Here is a 14,669-nt window from a genome sequence, read left to right on the forward strand (position 1 = left end):
TAAAAGATGTGAGAAACACCACCCCATCCAAAAGAGGATCCAGAGCTTGGGCGGGTTTGTTGAACGGGTGTTCCACATATTAATTTCCCTTTTGAGTCCTGGTCTTTCTCATAAGGATGGGAAATCAGTTGTCCCCTCCTCCATCTGTCGATTCCTTGAAATTTGGGGATTGTCTGAGTATAAGCTGACCAGCCCCTCTCCTTAAAAATCCCCTCTTGGTTCCCAGGATTGAGAGCAGGGGAAACATGAAGGGAGCTATTCTAGGCCAGCCTCCCTCCAGCTGTTCTTCTGACCCAGGTGTTAGACATATGAACATGGCAAACAGAGAACAGGGCAGTGCTGGCTGAGCCAAGAGACTGAATCCCAGAGGCCTGAGATGTGGGATGGGTGCCGGGCCTCTTCCCAAGGGACATTCCCTTTCAACTCTGCTTATCCCAAGTAAGGGACTGGTTCCCAGATAACAGATGGGCAGCGCTGAGAGGGTACCTCAGGCTTCACGATTGTTCTGAGAGGACCAGAGACCCGTCCTCCCCACCACCTACACCACAGAGAAGAGAAGAACCACATAAACAAGACTGAGAATGAGGCATAAACTTAGGGAAGCAGATGCAAGTCCTCACTCTGACCCCCCAGTCCCGAACATCACCTCTGAAAGCCAGCTTTACGGTTAATGACGCAAATACCACCTAGAAGGTGATAGTGCAGACACCCTATCTTTGGCTGAGGGGACAAGGTCCCTTCTCTTGGCTAGATTGCCAACTGCTTAGATTCTCAGAGATGAAGCCAAAAAAAGCAGAAAAGCAGTAAACTATTGAGGGAGGAAGGGAGGGCAGGGGCAGTTTCCCTCAGAAAATGGGGGGAGGGGAATCCATGGAAAGGACGTGGAGGGGAATTTCTGAGCGGGGAAAGTGAAAGCTTTGAGCCATAAATAAGAGGCAGTTGCAGCCTCACACAGGCGTTCACACACATTCCCAGAGCCCCTCACACCCCACAAGGACGCCTGGGCGCTTCCCACTGCTCCCTCCCACTGCCAGCCAAGTGTCAGCCTCTCAAGACTCCAGCACACCCCCAGGGATTCACCCGCGCTCAGCTCACTGTCGCTCTGCCTCTGTCCGCCCTCCATGGCATTCCGAGCTGGAACACTTCTGACCCTCAGCCTGCTGGCTCTCTGCACCTCCCCTGGTAAGGCTGAGGGAAGGCTTGTGGTGGGCGTAGGGGAGGGGGCGTCTAAATCTCAGGGTGCTGGCCATGAGGGACACTGAGTTAGGTCTGCCCATTTGGGTCAACCTGGGGGTGCCCTGAGCCCTGTGTGTGTACCTGTGAGTGCGGGTATACCTGGGACCCTGAATGCCAATGTCTGTCTCTTGGTGTCTGTATCCCAGGGATCTGTGGCTACCCCTCCCTCAGGAGCCTGTTTCCTGCTGCCTCTGTTTCCCAGACTGGGAAGAACAGTACGCATTTGTTTACGGTGGGGAGGATGGGAGATGCTGAGACAGGGCTAATAGTCCAAATATTTTATAATTCATAAGTCCTCTAATCTCGGTCTCCTACTACCCCTACCCCTCACACCCCAGCCCCATGCTGTGAGCAGCATCAACTCTGCATTTATGTGGCAGTTGAGAGATCCTGGGAGAGAGCTTGGGGTGATCGGGGCAGCGGGAAAGCATTTGTGGGGCTCAGGGCAGTGGTGGTTTACCAAATAGCTCAGAAGTACTCCAGTATTTTTAGCAACAATTAGGGCCATATGGGTATATATCAGCTAAATAACAGATTTAACTGCCCCCCTCCACGACACCCACCCCCACACACACACACACACACATGCACAGGCACATGCATGTGTGTGTCCTTCATCCCTGTAGGGCTCTGGCCTCCCCTCCTCAGGGTCCCTGTGTCCTGACACTCCCCTCTTCCCACCCCAGCTCTGGGTGGTGCCAACGATGCGGAAGACTGCTGCCTGTCTGTAACTCAGCGCCCCATCCCAGGGAATATCATCAGAGCCTTTCGCTACCTCCTCATCAAGGATGGCTGCAGAGTGCCTGCTGTTGTGTGAGTTGTGGGGAGGAGCTCGTCTAGCCTCATCCCCCTCATCAGCCACTGGTTATGCCCCCACCTTCTTATCTGTCTTCTCCTTGCCAAACCCAATCTCTTCAAGGAAGCCCCTGAAACAGGTTCCCATATGTGGTCCCCAGCCTCTGCCAGGGCCTGCCAGGAAGCTGGGTTCCTGGGCTCCAGCCTCTCTGACCTCTGACCTATGACTCCAGGTTCACCACACTGAGGGGTCACCAGCTCTGTGCTCCCCCAGACCAGCCCTGGGTGGACCGCATCATCCGGAGACTGCAGAAGAACTCTGCAAAGGCAAGCCCAGCCCTCCCCAGCCCTGCCTCTTCCCTCAGAGCCCCTGCTCAAAACCCCAGCTCATGACCCTGCCTTTCCTTCCTGCCCTAGAAGAAGCGCCACGGCAGTTAGCCCCTGACAGCCCCAGAGAGAACCCTGTGTCTGAGTGAAGGAATGTGATTCACTGCAGTCTTGAGGAACCAAGGATCAGAAGGGAGGACAAGGCTTCCAGCAGCTCTGCACCAGACCTGACCCAGCAGGCTCAGGACCTGGAGTGTCAATGGGAGTGTGAGTGTGAGCAGGGGTGAGTGTGGCAGGAGCGCAGCTTCTCCTCCACACCCAGACCGCAATGCTTCCAATAAAGCCCAGCTAGTACCCACGGACCTGTCTGCTGTTTGTTGTCTGTCTGAGAGGACCAGAATGGGAAAGGGGGAGATGCAACAGCAGAATCTCACGTTCCCTCTGCAACCTGAGCAACCTCCTCATGGACCCCTACTTCACACCCAGCGTTCTGGGGATGAGTTCCCACGATCAGAGCCCCACCTGGTCTACTCACAGCCCTCTAACTCTCCACGGTTCAGCAACACCAAACCTGTGTCTTTTCTCTGATTGAGCCAACTCTTTTATGCCTCCCAGTGTTTCTTCTCCAAAACAAAGTATCCAGGTGTCTCAGGGATCAGGTGTCACAGGCGGGAAGGGAGATGTCAGGAACCAGCTTTCCTGGCCAAGGGCAAGGAGAGTCCCCATCCATATTCCCCCACACCCCCGCCTTTCCCTGTCTGGAACACTTCTCTCTCAGCAGCTCACCTGCCTTTCCTTCTGGGGCTTAATGACTCTTAACCCAGGAAGCTTCCCCTGACTCCAGGCTAGATTAAGTAGCCCCCGTTCCTCCCAAGCTCCCAGGGCCCTCACCCCCTCCCCTTGCAGCACCATCACATTGAGTTCTTTCTAACTGATAGTTTGTCAGCCTTCCTCAAGAGATCTCATGTCTCTTTTGGTTTCCACTGTCTCCCTGGTGGTGGTGTCACTGCCTGGCAAAAGGTAGTCACTCAATAAATATTTATCTAGAAAATGAATACATATGTGAGGAAAAGCTCAACAGCCAGCTTTGTGGGCCCATCTGTCCACACAGAATCTGACCTTCAGGATAGCCTTCCTCTCTCCTCAGGCTGGGCCAGGTCTAGCCCCGTCTGAGCAATCCTGGCGTCACATTTCTGAGGGATAATGACAGAGAAACCTGGGAGCCAGAAGTCAGAGTGGAAGAGGGCTTAGAGGGTGGAAGGAGCAACCAGGAAGCCAGGGAGACTGAGCAAGGAGGAACTTCCCCACCAGCCCTGCAACCTCCAGGACGGAGGCAACACCAAGACCAGGGAGTTACAGAGCAGGAGTCTCCTCTTGGGGACATGAAAGCACTGTGATTCTTGGAGCATACTGAAGGGCTTCTCTGGAAGGAGTGACCTCCTCATGCCCAGGAAGTCTCTGGGGAAGCTGCTGCTCTCCAACTTGGGTCTCTAAGGGCCTGTCCCACTGAGGGCAGTCAGGCTGTGGCACTGGGGTTGGATGACAGCCATGACAGAAGACTGGGCATCGTTTCCTGGGAAGGGGGTCATCCTTAAAGTAGACATACCTCATCTGGTAACAAAATCAGGCCTGAGCACCCTAGGAAGGGGAACAGTGGTGAGGGGTTTGTGCCAGCCCCTCCTCACTGAGCTGAGTACACAGCAGCTTCCCCCCCCCCACTCCCAGAAGGAAGGTATTCAAGATCTCAGATATCCCATCTCTTAGAGTCACAGGAGTGGGTGGTGAAAGGTCCCCCACTAATGGGTCCATGATTAAAGGAGAGAGACTGATATAAAGCGAAGGCCAAGCAAAGCTTTATTCCACACGAAGCATCAAGAATCAAACCAACCGGCCGGGGCTGCGCCTCTTACAGAGAGGGCAACTCCTCTCTGCTTTACAGACTATCTTCTAAGGGCAAAGGCCATGTGGTTGGGCCTGGCCATGCACAGGTGGCCAATGAAACTGTAACACACAGAGAAAGCTACATAGTCATGCTAGGTCACATACGTGTGGCCAATTGAATTACAATTTACCCTATAGTAAATATTTGAACTAGCCTATCACCTTGGTAAAAATTGGCACCCAAAAGGCGGGACCCACACTCCTTGGTAGCTAGGGAGACCGTATGCGCCCCCACTGACTGAATACCTCCGCCTGGCCTGACCCACCCTTGTATTTGGGCTTTGTTACCTGGGATTGGTTTCCAGGGCTTGCTTTTAAGTAAGTCCGTGGTTGGGGGGAGTGGGGGGCAGGGTCAGTTTAAGTTTTACTGCATAAACAACAAAATCACTGTTTAACCCAAGATGGAATCCCTCTGGCCAAATAGGCCCTTACAGGTGGGATGAGGATAGTTTGCAAGAACAACTGCTGTAGCTGGGAAGTGTGGTTTTGCTGCCTGGAGGAAATTAGCTGTCCAACTCATGCCCCCATGAGTCCATCCATTGAGCCATCTCTGTACCCATTAGACTGCTGTCCATCCCTCCCCTCCTCTACCCATGTACTCATTCATCCATTGATCCATCCCTGAAGGCAGTCAAACGTGGAGCTCCAGGGGCCCCAGCTACATACAGACACCTTCTGGACCCCGTGCCCTGTACTCCAGCAAGCAAAGGACAAACACAGGTGTGAGGGGAGCACATTGCTTCAAATCCTTCTCAGTTCCCAGGGAAGCCAAGCAGAAGTCAGCCTGCCACAGAGGAAGACATAAAGCCTCCCCTTTGGACTCTTGGGGGAAAATCCCAGATAGAGTAGAGGAAGTGAGGGCAGGAGACCTGAGGAAGATGCTGCTATGACCGAGGTCCTGGACACTCCCTCCCTCCCACTGCCACTAAGGGGAGGGACACGAACAAGTACTGAGCTCAGTGCCCAGCCCACCGTTCTACTTCAGTGCTTCCTTGTGCCACTCCAGTCAAGTCTCTTCCTTAACTCCCATCTCTAAAACCTCAGTTCCCCATCAGTCAGGTGTATGGGGAGAGGTGCTTAATTTCTCCAAAGGTTTGACTCATGAATCTTTGGGTCTCAGGCTAAACCCCTAGCATTCACACAGGCTCCCTCAAAGTCATGCACATTCAGAAATGTCCCTACTTCTTGGGGCCCCAAGGGGCAACCTCTGGGAACAAAGAAAGAGCTGAGACTCAGCAAAAGAGAAAAGAATTCAGGAGCTAGTGAAGGAGCTTGAATTGAACAGTGTCTCCTCCACACCCAGACCCTGGAGGACTGAGGAATAAAGAATTTCAAGAAAGTCTAAGGGTGTAGACACCAGAGTACCACAGAGAGCAGGCACGCAGCCCTCCCTAACCCTTCCCCAGCCCATGCCTCCCCATCCCCAGCCACTAACCTCTCCTGGGCACTGAGTCCTAGCCTCTTATCTCCCTGCCAGACACATGAGGGCTTAGCCCAGCCACCTGTGACTTGTCCAACCACCCAAACATTCTCAGCACTGTGATTTCATCTAATCACACCTGCTCCCTGTTTTACTATGATTTAATGACAAGTGTTATGTCACTATCCTGAGTTCTGGCAGGCCAGAAACCTCCTGCCTGCCTGACAATACTATCTGTGTCTCCAAGGGACAGTGTGGACTAGCTCCCCAACCAGAATATAGGGGTGTTGCTGCCTGCCTCTGAGTAGACACCTTCCTGTCTAGGGCTCATGGCTCCTACTACCAGTTTAAGGCCAACAGCAGAGGGAAAATTCCCTACCCTGAAAGCCCAAGACCCCAGCAGCCAACACCTCCATAAAGGGACCTGACATTCCTGCTCAGAGAACTCCCAGCTCCCATCTACATGATAGACAAAAAGCTCCCTGCCCTGTCTCTGGATAGGCTTCCCAGAGAACTGGATTGAACCTATTCGTCTCCATTGCCAACATTGCTCTGTTCAGGGGCTGGCCCAGAACAAGCCCCAGAACTCATTTAATTAACAAAAAATGTAACTGAAAATGGCCCTTTCCCACGATGCCCCGCCCAACTCCTACCTGGAGCACATCCAGTTCTTAAGAGCTGGGGCTCTCTGTTGCATGGGTAAATGTTTGGTAAGAGCCAGCCCCATACGGTTTTGATCATGTTTTCATCAGCTCATGTTCGATTTCTCGGTAAGCCCCCACCCCCAGGCTCCCCTTTTCTGGCCTCCGGGAAACTCAGAAACAGCCAGAAAAATCTTGGAAATAACAGTCTCACAAAGGAGCAGGACTCCCAACTGGGGAATTTCCTCAAGAACCCCTCTGTAAGAACAAGCCGGCGTTTCTCTGGTCAGAGGACTTCCTCAGTGACCCCTGAGAGTGGGCCACGTAGAAAGACAATCAGGAACACCATGCCTTCCAGGCAAGACATCAACATTGTATAACTCCGAGGACACCATATTCCCTGTAGTCCATGTAAATGGCGCCCCTCGGCACCTCAGCACGGCAGCCCTAGGTGTCAGAGTATCTGTTAGTGTAGGGCCCCCAGTAGTCTCAGGGCTGCCATGATCTAGGGTCCTAACCCTGGCAAATCCTTGTGTCCAAAGGGATACCACATTACTGGAACCCAGAACATTTATTCCTACCAGGCACTGTTCTCAGAGCTCGTGATACCATCGTGAACAAGACAGATATGGTTTCGGGCTTCACGAAGCTGAATGAAAGCCTCTAATGAAGGTTACACTACCTGCCCTCACACACAAAAAAGTGAATAGACAAATGTATTAACAAGGATTCTTAGTTGCAAGCTACTAAACCTCATTAGCTAATTTTTTTCTTTTATTTGTTTTAAGATTTTATTTATTTATTTGACAGAGAATACAAGCAGGCAGAGCAGTAGGCAGAGGAAGAGGGAGAAGCAGGCTCCCCACGGAGCAGGGAGCCCAATGTGGGACTCGATCCCATGACCCTGGGATCATGACCTGAGCCAAAGGCAGACTCTTAACTGACTGAGCCACCCAAGCGCCCCTTGTTAGCTGATTTAAGCAGAAAAGTAATTTGTAGAAAAGACCCTGAGAAATTGGAGAGAATGGAAGAGCAAGAGAGCCCGAGCAGCTGGAACAGCTTGCAAATCTTGTATAGAGCCAGGCCAGGCCAGACAGCCTTTCAGACAGCATCCCTAGAAGGGATGCCAAATGCCAACACCACCCTCATGTCCAGACAGCTGGAGCCCCTGCCCTGCGTCTCACGTTTCAGAGGGCTCTGCTCCGGCTCTTCGCCAGTCATATATCTGGGCACAAAGCAAAGAGTACACAGGGCTAAGGGGACATATCCACCTGGAGCTTGTCTTCTCCTTCTAGAGCACATTTCAGGAACTAGAGAACTCCCTGCCTAAGCAGCCCCAAGCAGCTTCCAGAGTCCGTGCAAGCTTCTTCCTGAGAGTCATCCTTCCTAGAATGGACTGTGTCACTCCCAGCAACCAGAGGGTTGCCAAGAGGTAGATATTTCCAGGGAAATGTATGTATGGGGCCAGAGTGTCTACACCAGGCACAGGAGGCCTTTCATGGTTCATGATGAAACTGAGGCTAGAAGAGGAGCTGGTGAATGAGAAGGGGACAAGTAGAGCACGAGAGCTTGGCTCTCCTCTTACCACCTCATTCCATCATAGAACTCCAAGAAGTCCAAGAATTCTAAATTTGAACCTCGCCTTTGAATTGCTCTAAAGGCATATTTTTCAAGGCAGTAAGAGAGAAACATTTTTTATCTGACAACGTGTTAGCTCGATTTATAGCTTCTAAATAATTTTTTTTAAGATTTTATTTTCCGGGACTTCTGGGTGGCTCAGTCTGTAAGATTTTATTTATTTATTTGAGAGAGAGACAGAGAGCACAAGTTGGGAGAAGGGTTACAGACAGAGAGAGAAGCGAATCCCTGCCAAGGAGGGAGCCCAACCCTAGGCTCGATTCCAAAACCCCGAGATCATGAGCTGAGCCAAAGGCAGATGTTTAACCGCCTAACTGGCTGAGCCACCCAGGCGCCCTGTAACTTTTAAATATTTAGATCCATGGTATGCTGCCCTTCATTTGTACCATTGCTCCAAACCCCGAAAATGTTAGGTGATCAGCTTGCCAGATTCTACCTCTGGGATCACAGCTCCCGTGCTCCTGGAAAACACACATCACTTCTGCCACCACTCCTATCACCATCAATATAGACTCTCTACTAATCCTGCTACTTTGCATCACTGCTAACTTCCTACTCAAAATCCTTGGAAGGTGCTTCTGATGGGCTAAGTCCAAGTCATACGTCCAAGGTCAAATAGCAAAGGGAGGCAGGAATTAGTATGTGACTGTGGGGCATTTTATGATGGAAGATAACTATTGGGAACTAAGACTAATATAATAGGAAATTCCTCAAATACCGAAAAGGGTTAAGGATGTGGGCAGTGAAAACAATAATAAATACCTCTATAGCCTACCCTCTGGCTAGCCAACATCAAAATACACCCTTTGTCTCAAACCCTAGGCCTCTTAAAAATTTAAGGGTATCACCTAATATAGTAATCACTTTTGCTTATACAACCAAAAAACTTCACTCCTCCTCAAAGAGAGACTTCAGAGTTTTAGCAATTACCACATCTGTCTTAGTCAGCTTGGGCTGCCAAAATGAAATATCATAGTCTGGGTGGCTTAAACAACAGACATTTATTTATTTTCTCACAGTTCTGCAGATTACAAGTTCAAGATCAAGGTGCCAGTATGGTCAATTTCTGGTGAGAGCTCCCTACCTGTCTTGCAGATGGCCGCCGCCTTACTCTGTCCCACAACAGAGAGAAAAAGATCTCTCTCTCTCTCTTTTTTAACATTATATTTATTTATTTCACAGAGAGAGATCACAAGTAGGCAGAGAGGCAGGCAGACAGAGAGAGAGGAGGAAGCAGGCTCCCCGCTGAGCAGAGAGACCAATGTGAGGCTCGATGTGGGGCTTGATCCCAGGACCCCAGGATCATGACCTGAGCCGAAGGCAGAGGCCTTAACCCACTGAACCACCCAGGCACACCTCTCTTTCTTTTCTTATAAGGCCACAGTCCTAGCAGATTCGGGCCCTACCTTTATGACCTCATTTACTTTAAATTACTTCCTAAAGATCTTATTTCCAGATACAGTCACACAGAAACAATTCGGCCCACAGCAAAATCCTATTCTAAATCCAAGATCTCAGGGTGACATCCATTCTTCTTCTAGTTTGTTATAATCCCATCTCTGTTGCACAATGCCTGGTAACGACCAACGACACACCTGATTGGTCAGGATAGGCTAGGTTATGTTGCAATAACAGATGACACCAAATCTGAGTGCCTTAACACAACAAAACTCTATCCCCATGCATTCCAAGCCCGCTTTGGGTCTAGGCGGGTCTTTAGCACAGCTGTTTTCCATGTGGCGGCTCAACATTCTAGGCTGCCTTGATCTTCTGGAATGCTCCTTCATCTCAACACATATTTCCAACATCATTGCAGCCAGGAAAGATGGGCATCTTTTGTTTAAACACGTCTATCCACAAATGATACATGCCATTTCTATACACATTTTATTGGCCAAAGTGTGTCATACAACCACACTTAACATTTTTTTAAAAAGATTTTATTTATTTATTTGAGAGAGAGAGAGATCATGAGTGAGAGAGCATGAGCAGGGGGAGGGGCAGACAAAGATGGACAAGCAGACTCCCCGCTGAGCAGGGAGCCCGATGTAGGGCTGGATCCCAGGACCCTGGGATCATGACCTCAACTGAAGGCAGACGCTTAACTGACTAAGCCACCCAGGTGCCCCCAGCCATACTTAACTTGAAGGAAACAATGGCTGGGAGGAGAAGTAGATCAATGTCTTGGTGTGTAGTAATAATATCCGCACAAAAATCTATCTTCAAGAATGGAATAGGGGCACCTGGGTGATTCAGTTGGTTAAGCATCTGCTTCTGGCTCAGGTCATGATCCCGGGGTCCTGGGACCAAGCGCCAGCACCCTCCTCAACTCCTGCTCGGCAGGGAGTCTGTTTCTCCCTCTCCCTCTGGTCTCACCATCATGCTCTCTATTTTTTCAAATAAATAAATAAAATCTTAAAAAAAAAAAAAAGAGGGGCACCTGGGTGGCTCAGTGGGTTAAAGCCTCTGCCTTCAGCTCAGGTCATGATCCCAGAGTCCTGGGATCAAGCCCCGCATCAGGCTCTTTGCTCAGCAGGGAGCCTGCTTCCTCCTTCTCTCTCTGCCTGCCTCTCTGCCTACTTGTAATCTCTGCCTGTCAAATAAATAAAAATAAATAAATAAATAGATAGATAGATAAAATCTTTTTTAAAAAAAAAAGAATGGAATAAAGGAGGATGAAAGAAAAGGGGAGTCAGTTAAAGAAAGAAGGGCATTTCAAAGCTAGGAGGAAAACATGGTTAAAAGCTATAGTCTGGGGGCGCTTGGGTGGCTCAGTGGGTTAGAACCTCTGCCTTTGGCTCAGGTCATGATCCCAGAGTCCTGGGATCAAGCCTGGCATCGGGCCCTCTGCGCGGCAGGGAGCCTGCTTCCTTCTCTCTCTCTGCCTTTCTCTCTGCCTACTTGTGATCTCTGTCTGTCAAGTAAATAAATAAATAATTTTAAAAAAAAAAAAAGCTATAGTCTGTTGTTATGAAACTACCCCTGGGGTTTAACTAACATTTATTGTCTTCTTTCTTCTCATACTCATTTTCTATTGCTATGTAACAAATCACCACAAACTTAGCAGCTTCAAAAAATCCAGATTTACTATTTCAGTTTCTATGGGTCAAGAGTCCAGGGACATGCTGACTGGGTCCTCTCTGCTCAGGGTCTCACCAGACTGAACTTAGACTCAGTCCGGGCTGCAGTTGCATTTCAGATTCAGATTCGTCTTTCAAACTCATGGGGTATTGGTAGCTGTGCTTGTAGGACTGAGGTCCTGAGTTCCTGTAGCTGCCCACCACATGGCCCCTTCTACAACATGGCAGTTTGCTTCTTCACAACCAACATGACAGCATCTGCTGCTGCTTATTTCTCTTTTTTTCTTCCTTTCTTTCTTTTTTCTAAGTAAACCCTATGCCACACATGGGGCTTGAACTCATGATCAAGGGTCACATGCTCTACCAAATGAGTCAGCCAGACACATTCCCCTTTTTTTAAGAGAGAGACAGAGAGAGAGATTGAACACATGAGTCGGGGAGAGGGGGACAGCGGTGTGTGTGCAGAGGGAGAATCCTAGAAGGCTTCACACCCAGCATGGAGCCTGGCTGCAGGGCTCAATCTCACAACACTGAAATCATGACCTGAGCCAAAATCAAGAGTCAGGTGCTTAACCAACTAGCCATTCTGGTGCCCCAAGGAACCCCCTTTTAAAAAAATAATTTAGGGGCGCCTGAGTGGCTCAGTGGGTTAAGCCTCTGCCTTCAGCTCAGGACATGATCTCAGGGTCATGAGATTGAGCCCCACATTGGGCTCTCTGCTCAGCACAGAGCCTTCTTCCCCTACCTCCTCTGTCTGCCTCTCTGCCTGCTTGTGATTTCTGTAAAATAAATAAATAAAATCTTAAAAAAAATTTAAGGCTACTTCTTATTTCTAATCTCTAGACACTTTTTTAAAGGACCTACCTGATTAGGTCAGGCCCATCCAAGGTAACCTCTCTTTTGATTAACTCAAAGTCAACTGATCAGGGACTTTATTAATTTTTTTTAATTTTGTTTATTTATTTGACAGAGAGAGATCACAAGTAGACAGAGAGGCAGGCAGAGAGAGAGAGAGGGAAGCAGGCTCCCTGCTGAGCAGAGAGCCTGATGCAGGACTCAATCCCAGGACCCTGAGATCACGACCTGAGCCGAAGGCAGCAGCTTAACCTACTGAGCCACCCAGGCGCCCTGATCAGGGACTTTAATCACATCTGCAAAATCCCTCCATTTTGTCATTTCTCATAACCTAATCCCATGAAGGATATTCCGTCATATTTACAGGTCAAGAGGTCAAGGTGATCCCAGATCAAGAAGATACAGGCATACACACCAGGGGGCAGGAATTTTAGAATTATGTTCACCACACTTCCCTTGTGACTCATTGCCTCTACCTCCAACTGGCGCTTCAATCAGCTGACATTCTGTGACTGCAAAGAGACTCAAACCTTCACACCCAAGGGATACTAGTCCCTAGTGGTCCTGCCTGATCAAGGTCACAAGGGTCATCCATTAACTTTGACCACTAGGCATGGCATCACCAAGAGGAAGTGCCCCAAGTACCCCAGGTATTACCTGCACACATAGAGCCTCTCACCACTTGTCCTTCCCCTTCCTTGCCCACACTGGGATTAATCCCAAACCCCTCTCCCTCCTTTGTGCCTCTGTGCTTACTGTTCATTCTACTTGGAATGTCCTCCCTCCTGCCTCACCCACCCTCGAGGCTCTGCAGAGGTCCTTCCTCCATGTAGCCTCCTCTCTGACCTTCAAGGGTTTGAAAGGTCCCCCAATAATGGGTCCGTGATTAAAGGAGCGAGACTGATACAAAGCGAAGGTCAAGCAAAGCTTTATTTCGTGCCAAGCATCAAGAATCAAACCAACTGGTCAGGGCCGTCTCTTACAAAGAGGCGACCTCTCCCTGCCTTATAGACTAGCTTTTAAGGGCAAAGGCCATGTGGTTGGGCCTGGCCATGCACAGGTGGCCAACGAGATTGTAACAGAGAGGGAAAGCTGCACAGTCATGCTAGGTCACACATAAGTGACCAATTGAATTATAATTTACCCTATAGTAGATATTTGAACTAGCCTATCACCTTGGTCAGAATTGGCGCCCAAAAGACACCCAAAAAGGCGGGGCCCATACTCCTTGGTAGCTAGGGAGACAGTATGCGCCCCCACTGACTGAATACCTCCGCCTGGCCTGACCCACCCTTGTATTTGGGCTTTGTTACCTGGGACTGGATTCCGGGACTTGCTTCTAAGTAAGTCCCTGACTGGGGGCAGGGTCAGATTAAGTTTTACTGCATTAACAACAAAATCACTGTTTAACCAGATGGCATCGCTCTGGCTAAATAGGCCCTTACAGATTCTTCATCTCCAGCTACGTGTATCACTTTCTATTTTGGGTTCAGGGATCCTTGTTTCTTGCACTTCTCCCAGCAAAGAACCTTGGGGCCTGGAGTAGCCTGAATTGCAGGAAACGAAGGAGAGGGGATATTAGAAAATCCTGGCAGTGGTGTTATTTCAAGCTCCAGAGTGCAGAAAGCAGGAAAGGGGGGTATACTATTGCTCAAGACTTCTCCCCATCCTGATGTCCTGTCATCTCTGGAAGTCCTGTGCAATGTTCTACCCACACCCTGAGACCAAAGGGCCAAGCTCTGCCCTTCTGGCTGGGCCAGGAGCCTCTGAATATGGAAGAAGGTTTAGAAAAGGATGGGATGTGAAGCAGACCCCTTCCCACGATCAGGGACTTTCGGGGACTGAGTCATTTGGTTTCTTGTTCATTTCCAGCTCCCTTCTGGAACAAGACAGCCCAGCCTCCTCAGGCCAAAGCCCCCACTCCACAAGCGAGGAGCCACACATTCTCATTTTCTGCATACCCTGGACGCCCTCTACAGGCCCCGTGAGGTTGAGAGCCCAAGCCGGAAGCCTCCTATCCCCTTTCCCTGTGCAATAGGAGCGGCCTGCAGGCGCTGTGAGGTTGGGAATCACAAAGGGATGGACTGAACAGCAACCAGAATACACACACACACACACACACACACACACAAACAAGCGCCGACACCCTCACCCACTCACATATGTCCTACCCATGAACGCATACACAGTCCATCACTCATATACACCAAAGGACACACTATAAACATTTAATCTTCACTTGATCTTAGCCAAAATCACAATATGGACGGACACAAGGGCATATCAGATACACATGATTCATGCACATGTCACAGAAACACAGACACACAAACACACATGGATGTAATCTTTTCTCCTAAAGAGGAGTATTTGTTTGGAAGAATTGGGTTGAAAAGCCACCGGGGGAACAGGGTAGTATTCTGAGTGATATAAAAGGAGGCTGAGCCGCTTCTAGGTCTAATAGGGCTTAATGACTAGAGAGACAATTTTCTGTTTTGTTGGGTTCTAGAGGGGTTTTCCATTTGGAACAGCACAGATAAGAGATGGGGTAGAGCTATTAAAAAGAAATTTGGAGGGTCGCCTGGGTGGCTCAGTTGGTTGGACAACTGCCTTCAGCTTAGATCATGATCTCGGAGGCCGGAGATCGAGTCCCGCATCAGGCTCCCAGCTCCACGGGGAGTCTGCTTCTCTCTCTGCCCTTCTCCTCACTCATGCTCTCTCTCCCTGTGTCTCTCT

The 14,669-nt window shown here is 49.7% G+C and overlaps 1 protein-coding gene across 2 annotated transcripts; it reads left to right on the forward strand.

The window, feature by feature from the left end:
* Nucleotides 1-916: 916 nt before the first annotated feature.
* On the forward strand, nucleotides 917-2,720 carry CCL19 (C-C motif chemokine ligand 19). 2 transcript variants are annotated; one of them, XM_045087882.1, is made up of 4 exons: nucleotides 917-1,182; nucleotides 1,923-2,049; nucleotides 2,265-2,358; nucleotides 2,452-2,720. In XM_045087882.1, exons 1-4 carry the CDS (start codon nucleotides 1,122-1,124, stop codon nucleotides 2,467-2,469), a joined length of 300 nt encoding a protein of 99 aa, XP_044943817.1. In that variant the 5' UTR covers nucleotides 917-1,121; the 3' UTR covers nucleotides 2,470-2,720. The 2 variants fall into 2 exon arrangements, with proteins under 2 accessions (XP_044943817.1, XP_004747517.1); XM_004747460.3 differs by having other exon boundaries at nucleotides 919-1,182; nucleotides 2,449-2,720.
* The last annotated feature ends 11,949 nt before the right edge of the window (nucleotides 2,721-14,669 follow it).

This window comes from Mustela putorius, unplaced genomic scaffold (genome assembly GCF_011764305.1).
Source record: "Mustela putorius furo isolate JIRA1106 unplaced genomic scaffold, ASM1176430v1.1 tig00001584_pilon_pilon_pilon, whole genome shotgun sequence".
Taxonomy (NCBI): Eukaryota; Metazoa; Chordata; class Mammalia; order Carnivora; family Mustelidae; genus Mustela; species Mustela putorius.